Below are 17,504 nucleotides of genomic sequence, written 5' to 3'. Positions count from 1 at the left end.
GCTTTGAGACTTCTTTGGGTAGTGATAAAGTGGGATGTCAAATCCAAACTCTTCTTCAGTGGTAAATGGTTTTGAGGTTCAATCCATAACATTGCTGCCCTGCACTGATAGATCGCCGAGCCTAGCATATTCTAGGTACTCATAACCTTGAAATCAGCTGAACTGGCCTAATTAAGGTTGCAGGCTTCCTCATTTGGCTCACAAGATTGTTCTGGCCATGCTAAATGCCCTGGCCCTACAACTGAGCAATATATGAACTCACTATGGTAGAGCATGAGTCTTGCTGGGGCTTGTATAGAGTACTGTGCATGGGGCTAATCACTGGGGATTGCAAATCACTGTGCCTTTGATTTCAAACTGCATGAGCAGCACATGGTTGCCTGATGAACCATTTCCCCATCCCTGCTCTAGATTCTGCCTAGCTCACAGCCAGTGCAAAAAATGAAAACACGATGCAAAAGTTTTAATCTCTTTTGACAATCTCCCAGAGAGAAGCTACGTGCATGGACTACCGCCCTGTACCTGGCCAGGAGTGGTGGCAACTGCCCTGGCCCCTTGCAAGGATAATTAGCAATAACTGCATATGTTCTGGAATAAAATGGTGTGCTGGAGCTTGGCTTCCTGCACAGGTGTTGGAGAAGGCGGCAAAATTGTTGTGCATTTGTGACAAATCCAGTAGCTCAGGGTTCACTCCCAGGGCTGAGTGCGAACCGCCAAATAAATTTGCGGTTTCAGGCAAAGACAAATGGCAGCAGCTCTGAATCACTAGGAAATGATTCAGTTCCCACATCACTGCAAACTTGAATTTCAAAACATCTGCTGAGATAGTAAACACGGTCGTTCACGACTGGTAAACTCTGACTTTAACAGTTATATCTTTGGGGAATTAACATAACCATGTTCAGGATGCAGTAGATTACTAGAGTTTCAAGAAAACCGCAGTAGCTGCAACCTTTCTGCTCTTCTCATCTGCACTGCCTCCCTGAAAAGAGGTTTCATTTCCAGGCTTGGGAGAAATCCCAGGTCAAAGTTCTTCCTTTCAAACCATAGCCATGCCTCCAGCAGTGGAGTAACTTTACACCTACATGAGACCTGGGGCAACCAATCCCCCTCTCCACACAGAGTGACACCCTTCACGTCCGTATGATTTATTGTGTTTTATATTCCTCTGGAAGCCGCCCAGAGTGGCTGGAAAAACCTAGTGGGGCACTGGCAGTGTTCTTCCAGGGGCATTGGGAGTGAGAAAGGGTCTCATGGTAATTCACAAAGCCCTAAACAACTTGGGCCCAAAGCACCTCGAAGTTGCCTGATTGCTTACGGAATCTTAAAATTGCAGAATTGGAAGGTACCCCTCCAAGGGTCATCTAGTCCAACCCCAGTCATGCAGGAATCTCAGCTAAAGCATCCATGACAGGTGGCCACCCAACCTTTCAAGGAAGGAGAGTCGACCACCTTCCGATGAAGTCCGTTCCACTGTAAAACAACTCTTATTGTCAGAAATCTTCCTGATGTTTAGTCAGAATCTCCTTTCTTGCAACTTGAAGCCACTGGTTTAAGTCCTGCCCTCCAGAGAAGGAGAAAACAAGCTTGCTCCCTCTTCCACGTGACAGCCCTTAATATATTTGAAGATGGCTATCATATCTCCCCCTGGAAAAGACCCTGATGTTGGGAAAGATGGAGGGCACAAGGAGAAGGGGACAACAGAGGAACGAGATGGTTGGACAGTGTTCTTGAAGCTGTTAACATGAGTTTGACCAAACTGCGGGAGGCAGTGGAAGACAGGAGTGCCTGGAGTGCTCTGGTCCATAGGGTCACGAAGAGTTGGACACGACTAAACGACTAAACACCACCAACAACAATCATATCTCCTCTCAGTATCCTCTTTTCCAAGCTAAAAATACCCAGCTCCTACAACCATTCCTCATAAGGCTTGGCTTCCAGACCCTTGACCATCTTGGTTGCCCTCCTCTGCACGTGTTCCAGCTTGTCAACATCCTTCTTAAATTGCGGTGCCCAGAACTGGGCACGGTATTCCAGCTGTGGTCTGACCAAGGCAAAATAGAGTGGTACTATTACTTCCCTTGATCTGGACACTAGACTTCCATTGATGCAGCCAAGAATAGAATTAGCTTTTTTGGCTGCTGCATCACACTGTCAACAATGTTAAGCTTGTGGTCCACTAAGACCCCTAGATCCTTTTCACATGTACTGCTAATATGCCAGTAGTGTCCCACCTCAGTTGCTGAGATCCTTCGACAGGCCACTACCCAAATGCTCCCAAATGCCCCTGAAGTTCAGTCAGCCTTTATGAGGCACTGAGCTTTTAGTGTGGCAGGTCCTCCCTCCTGTGGAGCTTTTCACGGACAGAAGAACAGTGGGAGACATCCTCATTTTCCGTCACACGTATTTCAAAGATGGCACTGTTCAGCTGGAATTCCAAACTGTCTTTGGAATTGACTTTTTAATTAAAAAAAATCAACTAGTTTTTGTTGATCCCAGCTGGATCCCATAACCTGGGGCCAGATGTCAGGACCCACAGTCAGCCCAGCCCAGCCCACATCTTTGCTCATGTTCTCTCACAGTCTGTTTATGCAGCACATATTTCTGATACCTGGGTGCAATAACTCAGAGGTGCCATAATGCTGAAGTCTACACATCACAAATGCAGCTGAACCCTGAGTCTGCATAAACACATTCGCAGTCACAAGTACAAGATGTTCCCACTGCTGCAACTACAAGGCCAGTTACGCCTGGGCTGGCCTGAATTCAAGATAAGGGGTAGGAAGTAATTATTCTGTAGCCAAGAAGAGAACTTAAGCATGCTTTGTCCACGCACATTCCTAGCTAATAGCAATAGTAAAAGTAATAGTAATAATTTTTTTTTAAATTATTTATACCCCGCCCATCTGGCTGGATTTCCCCAGTGACGCAAGAAATCATACATTTGTGTGCTTGCTACAATGATGTAAATGCTTTGTGATCTCTAGGCTCAGTCTTTTTGAGATATTCTGCTGAGACTCACTGTTGCAGCTTTTAATTAACTCTTTTTACCCTACCACCCACTGTCTCTTGATTGGCTTGGTGGCGACAGCGTTCTAGACTTGGTAACACTTTTACCAATGTTACAGTGGCTTTGTGTTGTACGCTGCCTTGCTACGTTTCCTATGTAAGCGTGGTTTATACATATTCAGATAAACAGGTGATTGAATTATTATTTTTTATTAATGAGGCTGCCGTTTTTGTTTTATTAGCTTTGGGCTTACCCTGAAAAGGGAGACCAGGATATAAGCCATAAACGAAATGAAAACTCTTGACTTCTTATTGTGCCTGAGGAGACCAATTGCCTCAAGAGCATGTTCCAGCCAGGCAAGAACGCTTGAAGAGGTCATGGAGCAGAGGCAATGAGGGGCATGACTTAGGGAAGGTGAGATGGGAGCTAGGGAGAGCCCCAAGGGCCAGGCACGGAGGTCTGCAGGGTCTCATTGCCCCTCAGGCCTGAGGTTCCCTACTCCTGTCTTACTCAGTCATTATGGGGGACGAGGCCCTCCTGGTCATGGCGCAGGCTATGGTACCATGGCTAGGAGCCACTAGAAAGCGGGCCTTTTTGACGGATCCATTTTCCGTCTGAGTTTAGGAGACCACCAATGACGTCCAGATGTCATTTAAAAACATCCATTTGGGCTCCTAGGCCTTCTCTGTTACTCAGCCTCACTCTATTATAAGATTTTTTAATATTTTAATATTGTTGCATAGCGCATCAAGACTTGCCACAGGAGGTGATACAGGCATGTTTTAAATAAACGAATAGTTTATAGTGTTTTCATTTTGCTATTGCGTTCGTTTTTGTACAAGGTTAGCTGCTCTGGGCTCCCTTTGGAGGCTGCAAATAAAAGGACGACGGCGAAATGCTCAATATTGATTTTTTGTACTTTTTTTTTATTATTTGCTTGCTTGTTCACTACCAGATGTGTACATTTCTTGTTCTAGAGCTTGCTAATGAACATTTGCTCCTCATTATTTGCTGGATTTATTGCTCCCCGAAAACTCACCTGTGCAATCTTAATTTGTTATCTGTTTGTGTTCCAAAGAGGAAATTTATTTATTTATTCAAACTATTTATATATTTATTCAAATTTTCATACCACCCATCACCTCCAAATTCCACAGTGGTTTATAATACTTAGAACACAACAAGGTAAAAACAGCTCGCGCCAGAGACACGAACAACTGCCACTCAAGCATTATGTCTGAATTTGACATGTGCAGCAGGCCCAGGGCTGCAAGTAACCCCACCCCCTGTCACTACCCCAAAACCTTCCTGCCTGCTCAGTCCCCCCAACCTTCCCACACTGGGTACGGGAGGTCTGAAGGGGGCCTTTACCTACTTTTGCTGGAATATAAGTAGAAGCTTCTGAGCCTGTATTATCAGGGTCCCCAAATAAACAGCAGCTACTTCTACTTTTCTTCAAGCAATCTACAGCCATAAAACTATTAACTTTAAACAGGAGGGCAATAAAGCATCCCCACTGACCAGGATTTGCCAAGCAGGTGCCCTCCAGATGTTTTGGACTACATCTGGAGAAGGTTGGAGAAGACATTGGCTGGTCATTCTGTGACTCAACAGTTCTCTCAGCCTGACTAACCAACAACTTCAGGGAAATCCCATTCTGGTTGAAGAGACACATCTTTACAAGTTTAAAAAAACAGGGAGGAAATAGTCAAAGAGTGACAGACCTCCAGAGGGAAAGAGTTCTTACCTAGAACATTGACGAAGAGATCAAAAAACTGGAAAGTGAGAAGAGGCTCCTTCATGTGGCCGTAGTAATCCGCTATGGTTCTGAAGACATCTCTTTCAAATCCTGAGTATGTCGGTTGTTTCAGATCCGGACACCTGGGCCCTATTGTGATGGGGGCAAAGGACAGAGAAGAAATGAATGGCTTGTGCTGGCCGACAGACATTATTAACAATTACATTTCTACTCAGTATTGGTGTGTCCACGAGAGCAAAGAGGAAATGGACAAATTATTTGACAGGAGGGGGGGAAATGTGTGACATTCATCAGATCGGAGTAGGCTAGAATTCTGCCTCCTCCTCAGAACACTTTTTTTTTGACCAATGAGTAACCAAAGATTTCTACCCTGAAAGCCAATCAGAAATGAAATTGTACAACCCTCCAACTCGATGCAAGAGCCCAGCTTTCCGCCAGACCAGTCTTACGCAACTAAAGAACTTCAATGAATCAATGGGCACTTAGTGTTTCAAGCTTAACCCTTCATATAACCCCATATACACATTAAACTCTTATACACCGTACACAGAACAAACCCTGCCCCAGTGAATTCTCCACAACAAATTGGGTTGGCAGAGATGCTGCTTCTCAGTATTACTTTCCCCTTTAGGATGGCAATGTGAGGAGGACCTAATGGCAAGTACTCTGGCATAGTGGGCGGGTGGGGGATTTGGCCCAGGGGCTTCTAGTGGCTCACATCCCATTGTACATGGAGGGAGATCTTCACAAAGATTGCTTCAGATGGAACAATCACACACAAGTAGCTGCCCATATCAGTCAATTCTGGGTGATGGTTGATCATGTGATACAACATAGCAGGCCAATGCCCAGCATAAGGATTTAAGATGAGGACTACCACACAAGATACCCATAACTGATGAGCAGCCAATGTTTCCAAATAAGCAGCCAAGCATCCCAGAGCTATACGTGTGAAGAGGAAGGGGTAGGGCTATAAAGCTGCTCAGCTGGGGCTTAGTCAATGCTGAAGCAGAATCCTAACCTATTGTGCTCCCTGTGACTCCATGCAAGACAGTTTTCTTGTTGTCTTGAACGTCTTGATCCACTGGGGCTCCCCAGTAATACAAAATTTGAAGTCAAACAGCAAAGGTAGTAGGAATGGGATACTCTACTATGAACTAAGTTCTACCCATGTGAGCTTGGACTTCTGTTCTTACTGAGCAAACAGGGAAGGAACAACACTATGCAGCGTGTGGTGATGAATGAAGCCTTATTGACCGAGCAAGTTGGAGTTAACTCTCTATTAGCAAAAACAGGATCTGCAGAGGAGTGTCAGGCCAAACGAGCACAGCGGCTCTTCTCCAGCAGGTCTTGCCCACATGAATCAGTTGCTAAGAATGAAGGTTTCTGCCTTCCCACAGTTGCCTTACCCTCCCCCTACCCCGGGGTCTTCCCAAGCAATCTGAGACTACGCCTGTCTCTGCTCCTCCCTCTTCATACTTCTTCTGGTCCTGGGATGCCGGGAGGGGAGCTTGTCACAGCAAGAGGGGGAGACACCAGTGATCCTTCATCAACCCGACTCATCTCTGCCTCTTGGCCTCCCTCCTCTCTGCTTCAGATTCCGCCTCTGATTCTCGACTTCTCTCTGCTCCACTTTCCCTGTTCCCTAAGCCCTGTTGCCTTCAGCTTCCAACCCGTGCGCTTCCCAGTCTTCTCCTTTTTCTCCCTCTGACCACTCATCGGTGTCCTACTACCAATCCATGGGCTCTGAGCCTTCTTCCCTTGGTGGTTCCCCAGCTGGTTCCTCCCACTATTCCTCTGCGTCCAAATAGCCCGTGACAAACAGACGGCCTCACACTGCGGCTCGTAATGATGAATGAAGCCTTATTTGCCCTTGTCAAAATGGCTTTCTTAAAACAGAAAAGGGGGAGGAGTTTCCCTATTCACACTGAAATCAAACTGATACTTACAACTTGCCAGACACTTCATTGCCGATAGAACCCAGTGAGGCAGCTCCTCTGCAGTGAATAGAGATGTGAGAATTTTCAAAAACCGTTAAATAGATCAACACTGACTTTTACGAAGCAGAGGAATGGATTTACAAGCTACAGGAAAGCCTCATCCAGGAGCTCATCTACAGCCATAGAGTCGTCCCAATCAACTCCAGGGTGGTAGCCTGGAAGAAGGCTTTCTCTATGGCAACCCAGGTTTTGGGACTTCCTCCCAACAGGGGTACATCTGGAATCTTTGTTATACAGCTTTCAACAAAGCCTGCAGACTCTTCTGTTTACCCTGGCTTTTGAAAACTGGGGTGTATATTTTCAGGACCCGCCTTCTTTCTGTGATTGCAAGTTGTTTTAAAAGGTTTTCAACACTGTGCTTTAATTGATGTAACCCGCCCTGGGAACTTCGGGGAAAGGGCAGGTAAATAGTAGTGATGATGGTGATTAGGACAGCAATTTCCATCAGAGAAGTACACAATACAGTCTCCGCCTCAGTCTTGAGCCATAAGAAAGAATGGCATGTATCTCTGAGGACAGACATAGTCACTCTTTGTCAGGGTTTCTCAAACTTGGGTCTCTGGCTGGTTTTGGACTACAACTCCCATGACCCCTAGCTAGCAGAACCCAGCAGTCTGGGATCATAGGAACTGTAGTCCAAAAAAAATACTGGAGACCCAAGTTTGGAAAACCCTGCTCTATATCTTTGGACAGTTTGTATTGGCGGCAGCTGCTCATTTCCATCCCAAGAACCACATCACATACGGCACAGGTGGAAACAACTATGTCCTACTTAGACCCATTGAACCCAAGTTAGTCATGTCCATTAACTTCAATTGGCCTACTCTGAGTAGGACTGCCATTGGATCCAACCCAACACCTTTGCAGAACAAGTGCTATTAGGACCCTCGTACCGGTATGCCCCACAGAGGACCTTAAGGTCCATAAACAGCAACACCCTAGTGGTCCCGGGCCCTAAGGAAGTTAGATTAGCTTCAACCAGAGCCAGGGCTTTCTCAACACTGGCTCCAGCCTGGTGGAACGCTCTGTCTCATGAGACCAGGGCCCTGCAGGATCTGATTTCTTTCCGCAGAGCCTGTAAGACAGAGTTGTTCTGCCTGGCCTTTGGCTTGGAGCCAATTTGATTCCCTCCCCCTCTTTCTATTTTCTTTCTCCTCCTGTGATGAGGCTGCATTTTAATATTTTACTGTTTCAATATTTTACTGTTGTATTTTAATCTTTTTTTAAAGTTGTATTCATTCAGCTGGTTTTTATTGTTGCTTCTTGACCGCCCTGAGCCCGGCCTTGGCTGGGGAGGGCGGGGTATAAATAAATATTATTATTATTATTATTATTATTATTATTATTATTATTATTTGAACAGGTTAGTCGCTTGTTGTACAATAAAGGTTTCCAATTGACCTCCATTTTTGTGTGTTAATAACAATAATAACAATAATAATAAAATTTAAAAATAAATAATACTACATTATAATAAAAACATTTGCAGTGGATTACAATCTGTTAAGCAGCCCGCAATAACAGTAACAAAATGCTTCAGCAGCACAGGATCACCTAGGTTAGCTCATGTAGTCTAGCATCCTGTTCTCACAGTGGCCAACCAGATGCCTGTGGGAAACCCACAACAAGACCTGAGAACGAGAGCCCTCTCCCCTCCTGGCATCTTCAGCAACTGGTATTCAGAAGCATTGCTATCTCTGACCATGGAGGCAGATTAGCCATTGACAGCCTTAACCTCTGTGAAGTTGTCTAATCCTCTTTTAAGGCCATCCAAGCTGCTGGCCACCACTGCTTCCTGCAGGAAGGAATTCCATAACAATACGCTGCAGAATCACCATAGTGCAACAAAGACCTATGTGCACAAATGCGTCAAGTTTGGAAACAGGGAAGTATTTAATTTTGCGGAGCGAGAGGGAGCCTTCTAAACAGATGTAACTGCAGAAAAACAAAACTCATGCTGCCTTCAGATTACACGCCCACAGATTATGTCCATACAAAGGATGTGTCATGGGGGAAAGCCAGCCTTAATAAGAAACAATTACGCCATGTTTGTGGGTGGTGTACTTAGCCTCAAACAGGTTGGGATCACATAAAAGGAAATTACTCAGCAAGGTGATGTTGAATCATGAAACTTTAACACTTCTGCTTATCTACTTAAAGGTAAAGGGACCCCCGACCGTTAGGTCCAGTTGCGGACGACATCTCGCTTTATTGGCCGAGGGAGCCAGTGTACAGCTTCCAGGTCATGTGGCCAGCATGACTAAGCCACTTCTGGTGAACCAGAGCAGCACACGGAAACATCGTTTACCTTCCTGCCTAAGCGGTACCTATTTATCTACTTGCACTTGGACGTGCTTTCGAACTGCTAGGTTGGCAGGAGCAGGGCTTGAGCAACGGGAGCTCACCCCATCGCGGGGATTTAACCACAGACCTTCTGATCAACAAGCCCTAGGCTCTGTGGTTTAGACCACAGCACCACCCACGTCCCACTTATCTACTTAGATGATAATAAAGAACAGCCTGTCTTTTAATTATGGATTTGTTTACTTCCATAAAAATAGTGTACAGTTACCACCTAATGCTCTTACTGGTTCAGAATGTCTTATGGAAAGGACATGAAGTTGTATTCGTGGATAACTTATCAGAAATCATTCAAAAATATACAATCGTCCAAACTTGAGAAGCCCTAGGTAAAGGTAAAGGTACCCCTGCCCGTACGGGCCAGTCTTGACAGACTCTAGGGTTGTGCGCCCATCTCACTCAAGAGGCCGAGGGCCAGCGCTGTCCGGAGACACTTCCGGGTCACGTGGCCAGCGTGACATCGCTGCTCTGGCGAGCCAGAGCCGCACACGGAAACGCCGTTTACCTTCCCGCTAGTAAGCGGTCCCTATTTATCTACTTGCACCCGGGGGTGCTTTCGAACTGCTAGGTTGGCAGGCGCTGGGACCGAACGACGGGAGCGCACCCCGCCGCGGGGATTCGAACCGCCAACCTTTCGATCGGCAAGCCCTAGGCGCTGAGGCTTTTACCCACAGCGCCACCCTACAAACAACTAAATAAATGTAAATAACATGACACTCCCCAATATACTCTTTAATGGTATATAGTAATTTTCTTCTTCTGGGGAGAAAAGTCTAACTTTATGATTCAGCTACAGAATGTTCCTCCCCTCTCCCCGCTGAATTACCATATTATCAAGCACAAATCCTAGAAAAGCTGTAACAAACTAAACAAATTACTCTACTTACTTGATTTATCTTCTAGGATGACAACCCCCTGCTTGTTAACATTATACACATTCTGAATTATATGCTTTGGATTCACAAGTTTAATGTCCAGCATGTCATTCAGAGAATCCAAGCCTAAAGTCTTTTGCAAGCTGCAATAAGAGGGTGGGAGATAGGGAAACAAATAGGTTTATCAGACTAGCAGCACAGTTAGTTGTAGAAGCACCGCACATCACAAGGAAGTACTTTTACTGGAATACAAAAAGTTCAGACAGATGCAGTATTTTTTAATAGTCATCACAAGCTGCCTTGAAGCTCGCAATACCAATAGAAAAACATTCTGGTTTAAAACGAACACTTTACAGTGCCCATATATTTTAGATACATGAGACTATAATGCTGAGGTTGCATGTCATAATGAAAAACCCGTTCTTACCCATCAAAGTGCATTTTATAAATGCCAACCTCCCCCTAGTTGGGAAAAACCAGTGAGAGTGTCCACACACTAGTTTCCCCACCTGCTCTAGAGAACGAAACAACCCCAAAATAACTAAAATAACTAACCAAAATAACTAAAGGCATCACGCACCACATTCCAGCAATATTCTATAGTAAACAGTGGTACCTCTAGAACAGTTTCAGGTTAAGAACGGACCTCCAGAACGAATTAAGTATTTAACCCAAGGTACCACGGTATTATTATTATTATTATTATTATTATTATTATTATTATTTTTAAAAAGCTGGGCATTGCAGTTCAGGGGCTTGAGTCAACAAGCCAGCTGAAAAAAGGCAAAAGAATTTCAGTTTATGGATTACTGAATTGCTGACTTTGTATTTTCTTAGTGGCAAGTTGGAAGATTCATTTATTTATTTGTGCATGCATGCATGCAAAGCACAGCCTGTTGCTTTCTGCTACTTACTCTCAGCTTAGGTTGACAGAGAAAGGTTCATGCAATCTACTTACTGTGACAGAGTCATGGACCTCCATATATCTTCCAGATTTGATTCTGTTAATTGTCGGCGATGTATGAGTTTGCACGTTGGTACTTCTCCAATTGCAATACTGTGACGTTTGAACCACATTTCAGAATTCTACAAGAGACGAGAAAGATAACAAGTTTTAGTACTGTATATAATAATTATTTCCCTTAATAAGGACCCTAATCCTACACTGATCCAGAGATGTTAGTTGCAAATAATTGCCAATTCTCCAGTACATTTCTAAGCAACAGTGCAGAGAAGATAATGTGTCCTACATGCTAGTGCAGAATTCAGCGGCCAGGTTGCTCACCAGAGCAAGACAGTTTGAGCATTTTACACCGATCCTGGTCTGACTGCACTGGCTACCAACTGGTTTCTAGGCCCAATTCAAAGGTTATAGGTTTTGACCTATAAAGCCTTAAACCTCAAGGACCACCTCTTCCCATATGAACCGACCCAGACCCTGAGATCAACTTCTGAGGCCCTCCTTCATGTGCCTCCTCCTCGAGAGGTCCAGAGTGTGGCAACACGAGAACGGGCCTTCTCTGCAGTGGCTCCCTGCCTGTGGAATGCTCTCCCCAGGGAAGTTCATCTTGTGCCTTCATTATACACCTTTAGGTGCCAGGCAAAAATGTTCCTTTTTAACCAAGCCTTTGGTTGATCTGATTGACATCCTATGCCCTTATAAAATGCAGCTCTTTTTTGGGGGGGTGTTATTGGGTTACTGTCTTTATTTTGATTATATACATTGTTGTTTTTCTGTTGATCTTTCCTGTGAACCGCCCTGACCTCTGGGTATTGGGCAGCGTATACATTCAATAAATAATAAATAGTAAGATTAACCATAAGCTCTTAATTGCTGTAGGGAAGGCAAAATCCATACCACACCATATGTCGTGAGTAGGATTCCTTTCCAGCCCCTGCAACTATTGACTAATCATAGTCCATAGCAATTATGTTCTCTACCCAGAGGGAAGAAGGGAAAGTTGGTGATGGCAATACCAAAGCCACAGCCCAGGATTGTCTGGTCCACACCCAGGTGGAAGTCAGCTCCAAAAGGTGTCAGGGACTGAACTGGGTGTAGCAACACTTCTCCACAGAGCCTGATTGGCTCCTCTGTCGCTCGCCCCTTGAGAGGAACCAAAAGATGCCTTTCACAGATATGTCAGTGAACAGGAGCTTGTAGTTAGCATCTTCCGCATCAAAATGATATTCATACAGATGGAAATCTTACCAACAAGAGGGGCTTCCCTGGGATCTGTTCTCGGAAAGTATCTCTTTCAAAATCATTCCAGTTTGGGAATTTGACAACTTCCTTTCGGTACGGGGATCGTTTGGGATATGGTTTGAGTGGCGAGAAAGGAGGAAATCTAAAATGAAAAACAAAGTGTAAAAGCCACAACTGAGTCCAGCTTGTGAACATTGTGAGGGGCAGGGAGAGAGAGAAAGAGGACTCACATCTTCTGGTTGCAATCTAATTGTTTGAGGCACATGTGAAATGTTTACACACTGGCCTTCTTGACCTAGAAGCTGATTCTGGGATGAATCCAACGAAATCATCAATGTGCAAAAGGAAAGGCTGGAACTCTTTCATATCATGCACAGACTTTGTTGATGGAAACAGCGGAATAATATTCTATTGCTCCATCAACATGGACCCTTTCCAGAGCTGGGCTGGTTAATGAAAAAAGTAATGGGCCTCATCTGCACTATAGATTTAAAGCAGTATCATACCACTTTAAACAGTCCTGGTTTCCCCCAAATGATCCTGGGAACTGTAGTTTGCTAAGCATACTGAGAGCTCTTAGGAACCCCCTGTTCCCCTCACAGAACTACAGTTTCCAGAATTTCCTGGGTAGAGGGTTGATTGTTAAACCACTCTGGGAATTGTAGCTCTGTAAAAGCAGTAAGCGCCTCACAACATCAGCACCCTTAACAAACCACAGTTTGCAGGATTCTTTGGGGAAAAGCATGACTGTTTAAAATGGTATGATACTGCTTTAAATCTATAGTGTAGATGGAGCCAATGGGAAATGCCCACATGAGGAAAGTGGATGGATGAAAAGCTAGTATGTTCTTCTAGGGAGCAGTTTCTCTCATTAAGTTGCTTATAGAATTGTACAGCAGCTCAAAATTAGTACAGCTCATCAGCTGGAGTGTTATCCTTTGACCCTAAATCAAGTCAAACCACAGACCCAGTTGATAACTTTGACTCTCTTTTCTCTGTCTGTGAAAAAAAGAAAGGGCAACTGACCCAAGCCATTATTCTGAAAATAACAAAGCTAAGATTAAGGCTTTAGGCATCATCGATTGCTGTGTAAATAAGCTTCCCCTATGTGTTCCTATGCTATTTAATTCATTTATGAATCACTCGCCATAAAACATCCCAAAGCAATTTAACAATAAAGACAGCAAAAATAAAAGCAACTAAACTCCCACCTGCAATAACTACTAGGTGCAGGGGGGAGGGGAAGAGAGAAAAACTGTTTGCAATTGTCCACCAGATGGTGCTCCAAATATATCCATTGTCCTGAAAGTTAAGAAGAACAACATGCTTTGGTAGATAAGATATAGATCACATACTTTGGTCTATATATAGACCAGGTATAGATATAGAACATGCTTTGGTAGATAAGATATAGACCAAAACCACAGCTTCAGTTTACTGCATTGATCTCTGGCAAGTTAATTCACTCTACGGGGACAGCCATACAAAATTCTTAATAAATAAACTGATAAAATAATACCAGACTGCTGAACAATTAACACCAAGCACTGCTGAAATATGAAAGTTCCTTTACATTTTTTTTAAGAAGGGAAACTAGTTGAGAACCATGCTTTGTCACTGCTCTATTCCATATCCTCCTTGAGTGGTTTTGCCAGTCTGGAATGTGATGCTGAACTATGATAATGCTTTTTTCTTGAGCCTTGATGGAAGGTGGAGAGAGAGGCGCGTGTGTGCAAAAGCCTCTGGATTTCTGCATGGCTGGAATGTAGCCAACTGTACAAAGGTTTGAGCCACATATTTTGATCCACCCATTGTTACCTTTGTCCTGCCTTACATTATTCTATAAAAATATATATTTGTTTCATCTTCTGGTACAGAAGCAGGTAGAACAAATGCCAAGAAGACAAATGGAATGGAAGGAAGGAAGGAAGGAAGGAAGGAAGGAAGGAAGGAAGGAAGGAAGGAAGGACAGTCCAATAAAAGAGAAAACAATACAGTGGAAACACAATAATTATTTATTAAATTTGTATACCTCCCTTCATACCGGTTCACAGAATAAAAAGATAAGATGCTTACTCAGCATCATGTACATTATGGGAAAAAGCACCACAGGGATACAGTGGTACCTCAGTTTTCAAACGTAATCCGTTCCGGAAGACCATTCGAGTTCCAAAACCGGAAACTCAATATGGAAAACTCAGTACAGAAGCTGCGTTTCCTGTTTGACATCAAAGGCATGTTCAAAAACCGAAGCATTGACTTCTGGGTTTACGGCGTTCGAGTTCAGAAATGTTCGTCAATGGAGGCGTTCGAAAACCGAGGTACCACTGTACAGGAAAAATACTGCAAAATATATTTTTGGCTCTATGGACAGTCACCATCCCAAAACATGGGTCTCCCAAAGTTGCACCCTGCTCACTTTTAAATCTGGAACTGCCCAACACTGGCATATGGGCCCTGGAAGGCTGGCCACAACGGAATTCAGCCCACAGGTTGTAAAAGGTTTTCCCATTTTGTTTGAAACAGAATAGTTATAGCCTTAATTTTTCATGCTTGATAATACTACTGATAAATACTAACTGGACAAAGAGAGGTTTTGTGTAACTCCTTCCCTAAAAAAAATAGCTTCTAGCTTTTTAAAACTACTTTGATACACATTCTGGGAACTTGGGGCGGGGGGGGGGCACACGTTTAAGATGGGGGAGGAAGCAAAAAAGCAGAAACCGACTTCAACCTAGAGAGGGAAAAGGTTGTTTCAGAAGGGTCAGGGGACCAATCGAGGAAATCAGAAGGGAGTTACTTTGTTCTGCGTTCATGAAGATCCTGCTACACCCTGCATAGGGCATGTGTTGGAAGGAGACCTGGATGTATTGAACGAAGGTTCCGCTTTACAACACTTCTAACAGTACGCTAAAGTTAGGGGGAAGGATAACTGCTCAGTTGCGCTTGGTATGCAGGAGGTCTTGGGTTCAACCCCTCTCACCTGCACTTAAAAGGTCAGGTAGCAAGAAAGGCCCATGGAGAGCTACAGGCAATGCAATGCAAATGAATTGCACTGGGCAATGCAAAGCTAAATGGGCTAATATGTGTGGCACCTACATAACGCCGGGAGCCTATTTCATCACGCTAATGCTCGTGAACCTATTTCATCACGGCTGCAGCATATACAAGCAGGGATCAGCCGCCACGGAATAAAATCCATTATTTTGCAACCTATTACGACATCATTTGTATAAATAAAATGACTAGAACACCCAAGGGAACACAACAGTATAATTATAAAATTACATTATGGCGCTATCTGAAAAGATTAAAGTTCGGCATTGCAAAAATGCAAATACCCAATTGATTTTAAAGGTAGACCAGTGAGCAGGGACACTTATTTATTCGTTTCAGTATTATAAATATTTTCATATAAAACTGTGTATACTGTGTGTTTCGTATTGTAACATTCATATTGTAACACACAGTATTACAATAAAACCAAAGAAAAACGTAAATAAAAGAAGAATCCTGAAATAACATTGTTGGGTATATTCAATGGAGACAACCAAGGATTATTATAGAAACATTTACTTATTGGTTATTTATTAATGGCAGCAAGAATAATGATAGCTAGGAACTGCAAAGGAACAAAGAGTTTAAATGGACAAAATTGATATAATATAGTTTCCGACATAGCACTTTATGAGAATCTGATTCAAAACTCTGTGTGGCGAGAGGGCAACAAACCCAAGAGAAATTCATGGCAAGCTGGTGGCTGTTGATCCAGCACACAAGCAAAGACTCTGTAGGACAAAACTGTACCTGCCTCCTTCCACAATATATGGTTGTATTAACGTTTTCCTTCATATTTATATGAGCAGCTTTCATTCTCTATCCATTTTAGTGTCTGTATGAACTTTATTGTTGTTGTTTACATCTGAACTCTTTTTTTTAATTATTCTTTAAATAAGGAAAACCCATCAGGTAAAGTTGGCTGGTAGAGAATCTCAGGTTTGAAAAGCCACGATACAGTTTTTACAAGACCCCTAAAAACAAGCAAGGATGGCTCCTGCTGAACCTCTCTTGGCAAGAATTCCTCCAGGGAAGGGCCTACCAAGGCTCAGCCCTTTGTAAAGTCTCAATGAACCTCAGCAGCCTGTGACACTAATTATTATTATTATTATTAATAATAATAATAATAATAATACACCGCCCACCTGGCTGGGTTTCCCCAGTAACTTGGGGCAACTCATCCCAAACCATTTAGTAGGATAATGCTCACCCCAAACCATTTAGGACTTTAAAGCTTAAAACCAGTACTTTCAAATGGAAATAAGCCAGTGCAACTATTACAGAACCAGTATGAGCTCTGACTGCCTAGCCCCAATGACAAGCGGTTGCATTCTATACCACCTTCGGTTTCTCAGGCTGCATTCACACAGCAGTTTATTCTGTTTCCCCAGCATTTCCCTAACTATTAATTTCTGTACTATATTTGAGTTTACACGTAACCTAAAGACCACTTCCGGAAAACTAATGGTATATAGTGCATGGTTAGCAACCATTCCCATGTGTTGCTGTTTTTTATTCCAGGAAAAAAATCTGTTTGCAATCCCCTTAACCTGGAAAATCACAGGTGAAAAGTGACAAAATCTGGTGTGGTATACGAGCATAAAGTACTTTCTAGCTGTTTACATGGGGGAATCAAGGATGGGTTGAAGCACATGTGTGTGGAAAGTATCAACATTGTCCAATGACACAAATTCTTGAGCCGCACCATGACCACTGGTGTGAATGTAATTTAGAATGACATAATAATAACAATAAATTTTATTTATACCCCGCCCTCCCCAGCCAATACCGGGCTCAGGGGAGCTAACAACCAATAATAAAAACAAGTTGATTAAAATACAATTTAAAAAACAAGATTAAAATGCAACATTAAAACATTAAGATGCAGCCTCTTTACAGGAGGAGAAAGGAAAAAGAGGGGGAGGGAATCAAACTGATTCTAAGCCAAAGGCCCCGCAGGGCCCTGGTCTCATGAGACAGAGCGTTCCACCAGGCCGGAGCCAGTGTTGAAAGAACCCTGGCTCTGATTGAGGCTAATCTAATTGAGGTTCCTAAGGGCCCGGGACTTCTAGGGTGTTGCTATTTATGGACCTTAAGGTCCTCCGTGGGGCATACCAGGAGAGGGGATCCTGTAGGTATATGCCAGTATATTGGATAAAAAGGTATAACACAATACTCCACATGCCCAAATGCACACTCAGTCATCTTCAATGGCAGCCCCACACAGACCATATTACAG

The 17,504-nt window shown here is 43.5% G+C and overlaps 1 protein-coding gene across 1 annotated transcript in view; it reads right to left on the bottom strand.

Annotated features, from left to right (window-relative positions):
* The window catches only part of DEPDC1B (DEP domain containing 1B), a 39,511-nt gene that overhangs the window by 13,534 nt on the left and 8,473 nt on the right, over positions 1-17,504 (bottom strand). The window contains exons 3-7 of the mRNA XM_081929805.1: positions 12,215-12,350; positions 10,964-11,091; positions 10,018-10,148; positions 6,719-6,766; positions 4,758-4,898 (exon numbers count right to left, since the gene is read on the bottom strand). Coding sequence (XP_081785931.1) covers positions 4,758-4,898; positions 6,719-6,766; positions 10,018-10,148; positions 10,964-11,091; positions 12,215-12,350 — 584 coding nt within the window. The remainder of the gene's footprint in view (positions 1-4,757; positions 4,899-6,718; positions 6,767-10,017; positions 10,149-10,963; positions 11,092-12,214; positions 12,351-17,504) is intronic.

The sequence above is a fragment of the Podarcis melisellensis genome, assembly GCF_964234715.1.
Source record: "Podarcis melisellensis genome assembly, chromosome: 11".
Taxonomy (NCBI): domain Eukaryota; kingdom Metazoa; phylum Chordata; class Lepidosauria; order Squamata; family Lacertidae; genus Podarcis; species Podarcis melisellensis.
The sequence above is the reverse complement of the archived record's forward strand: the minus strand, read 5'-3'. Positions and strand labels throughout refer to the sequence as shown.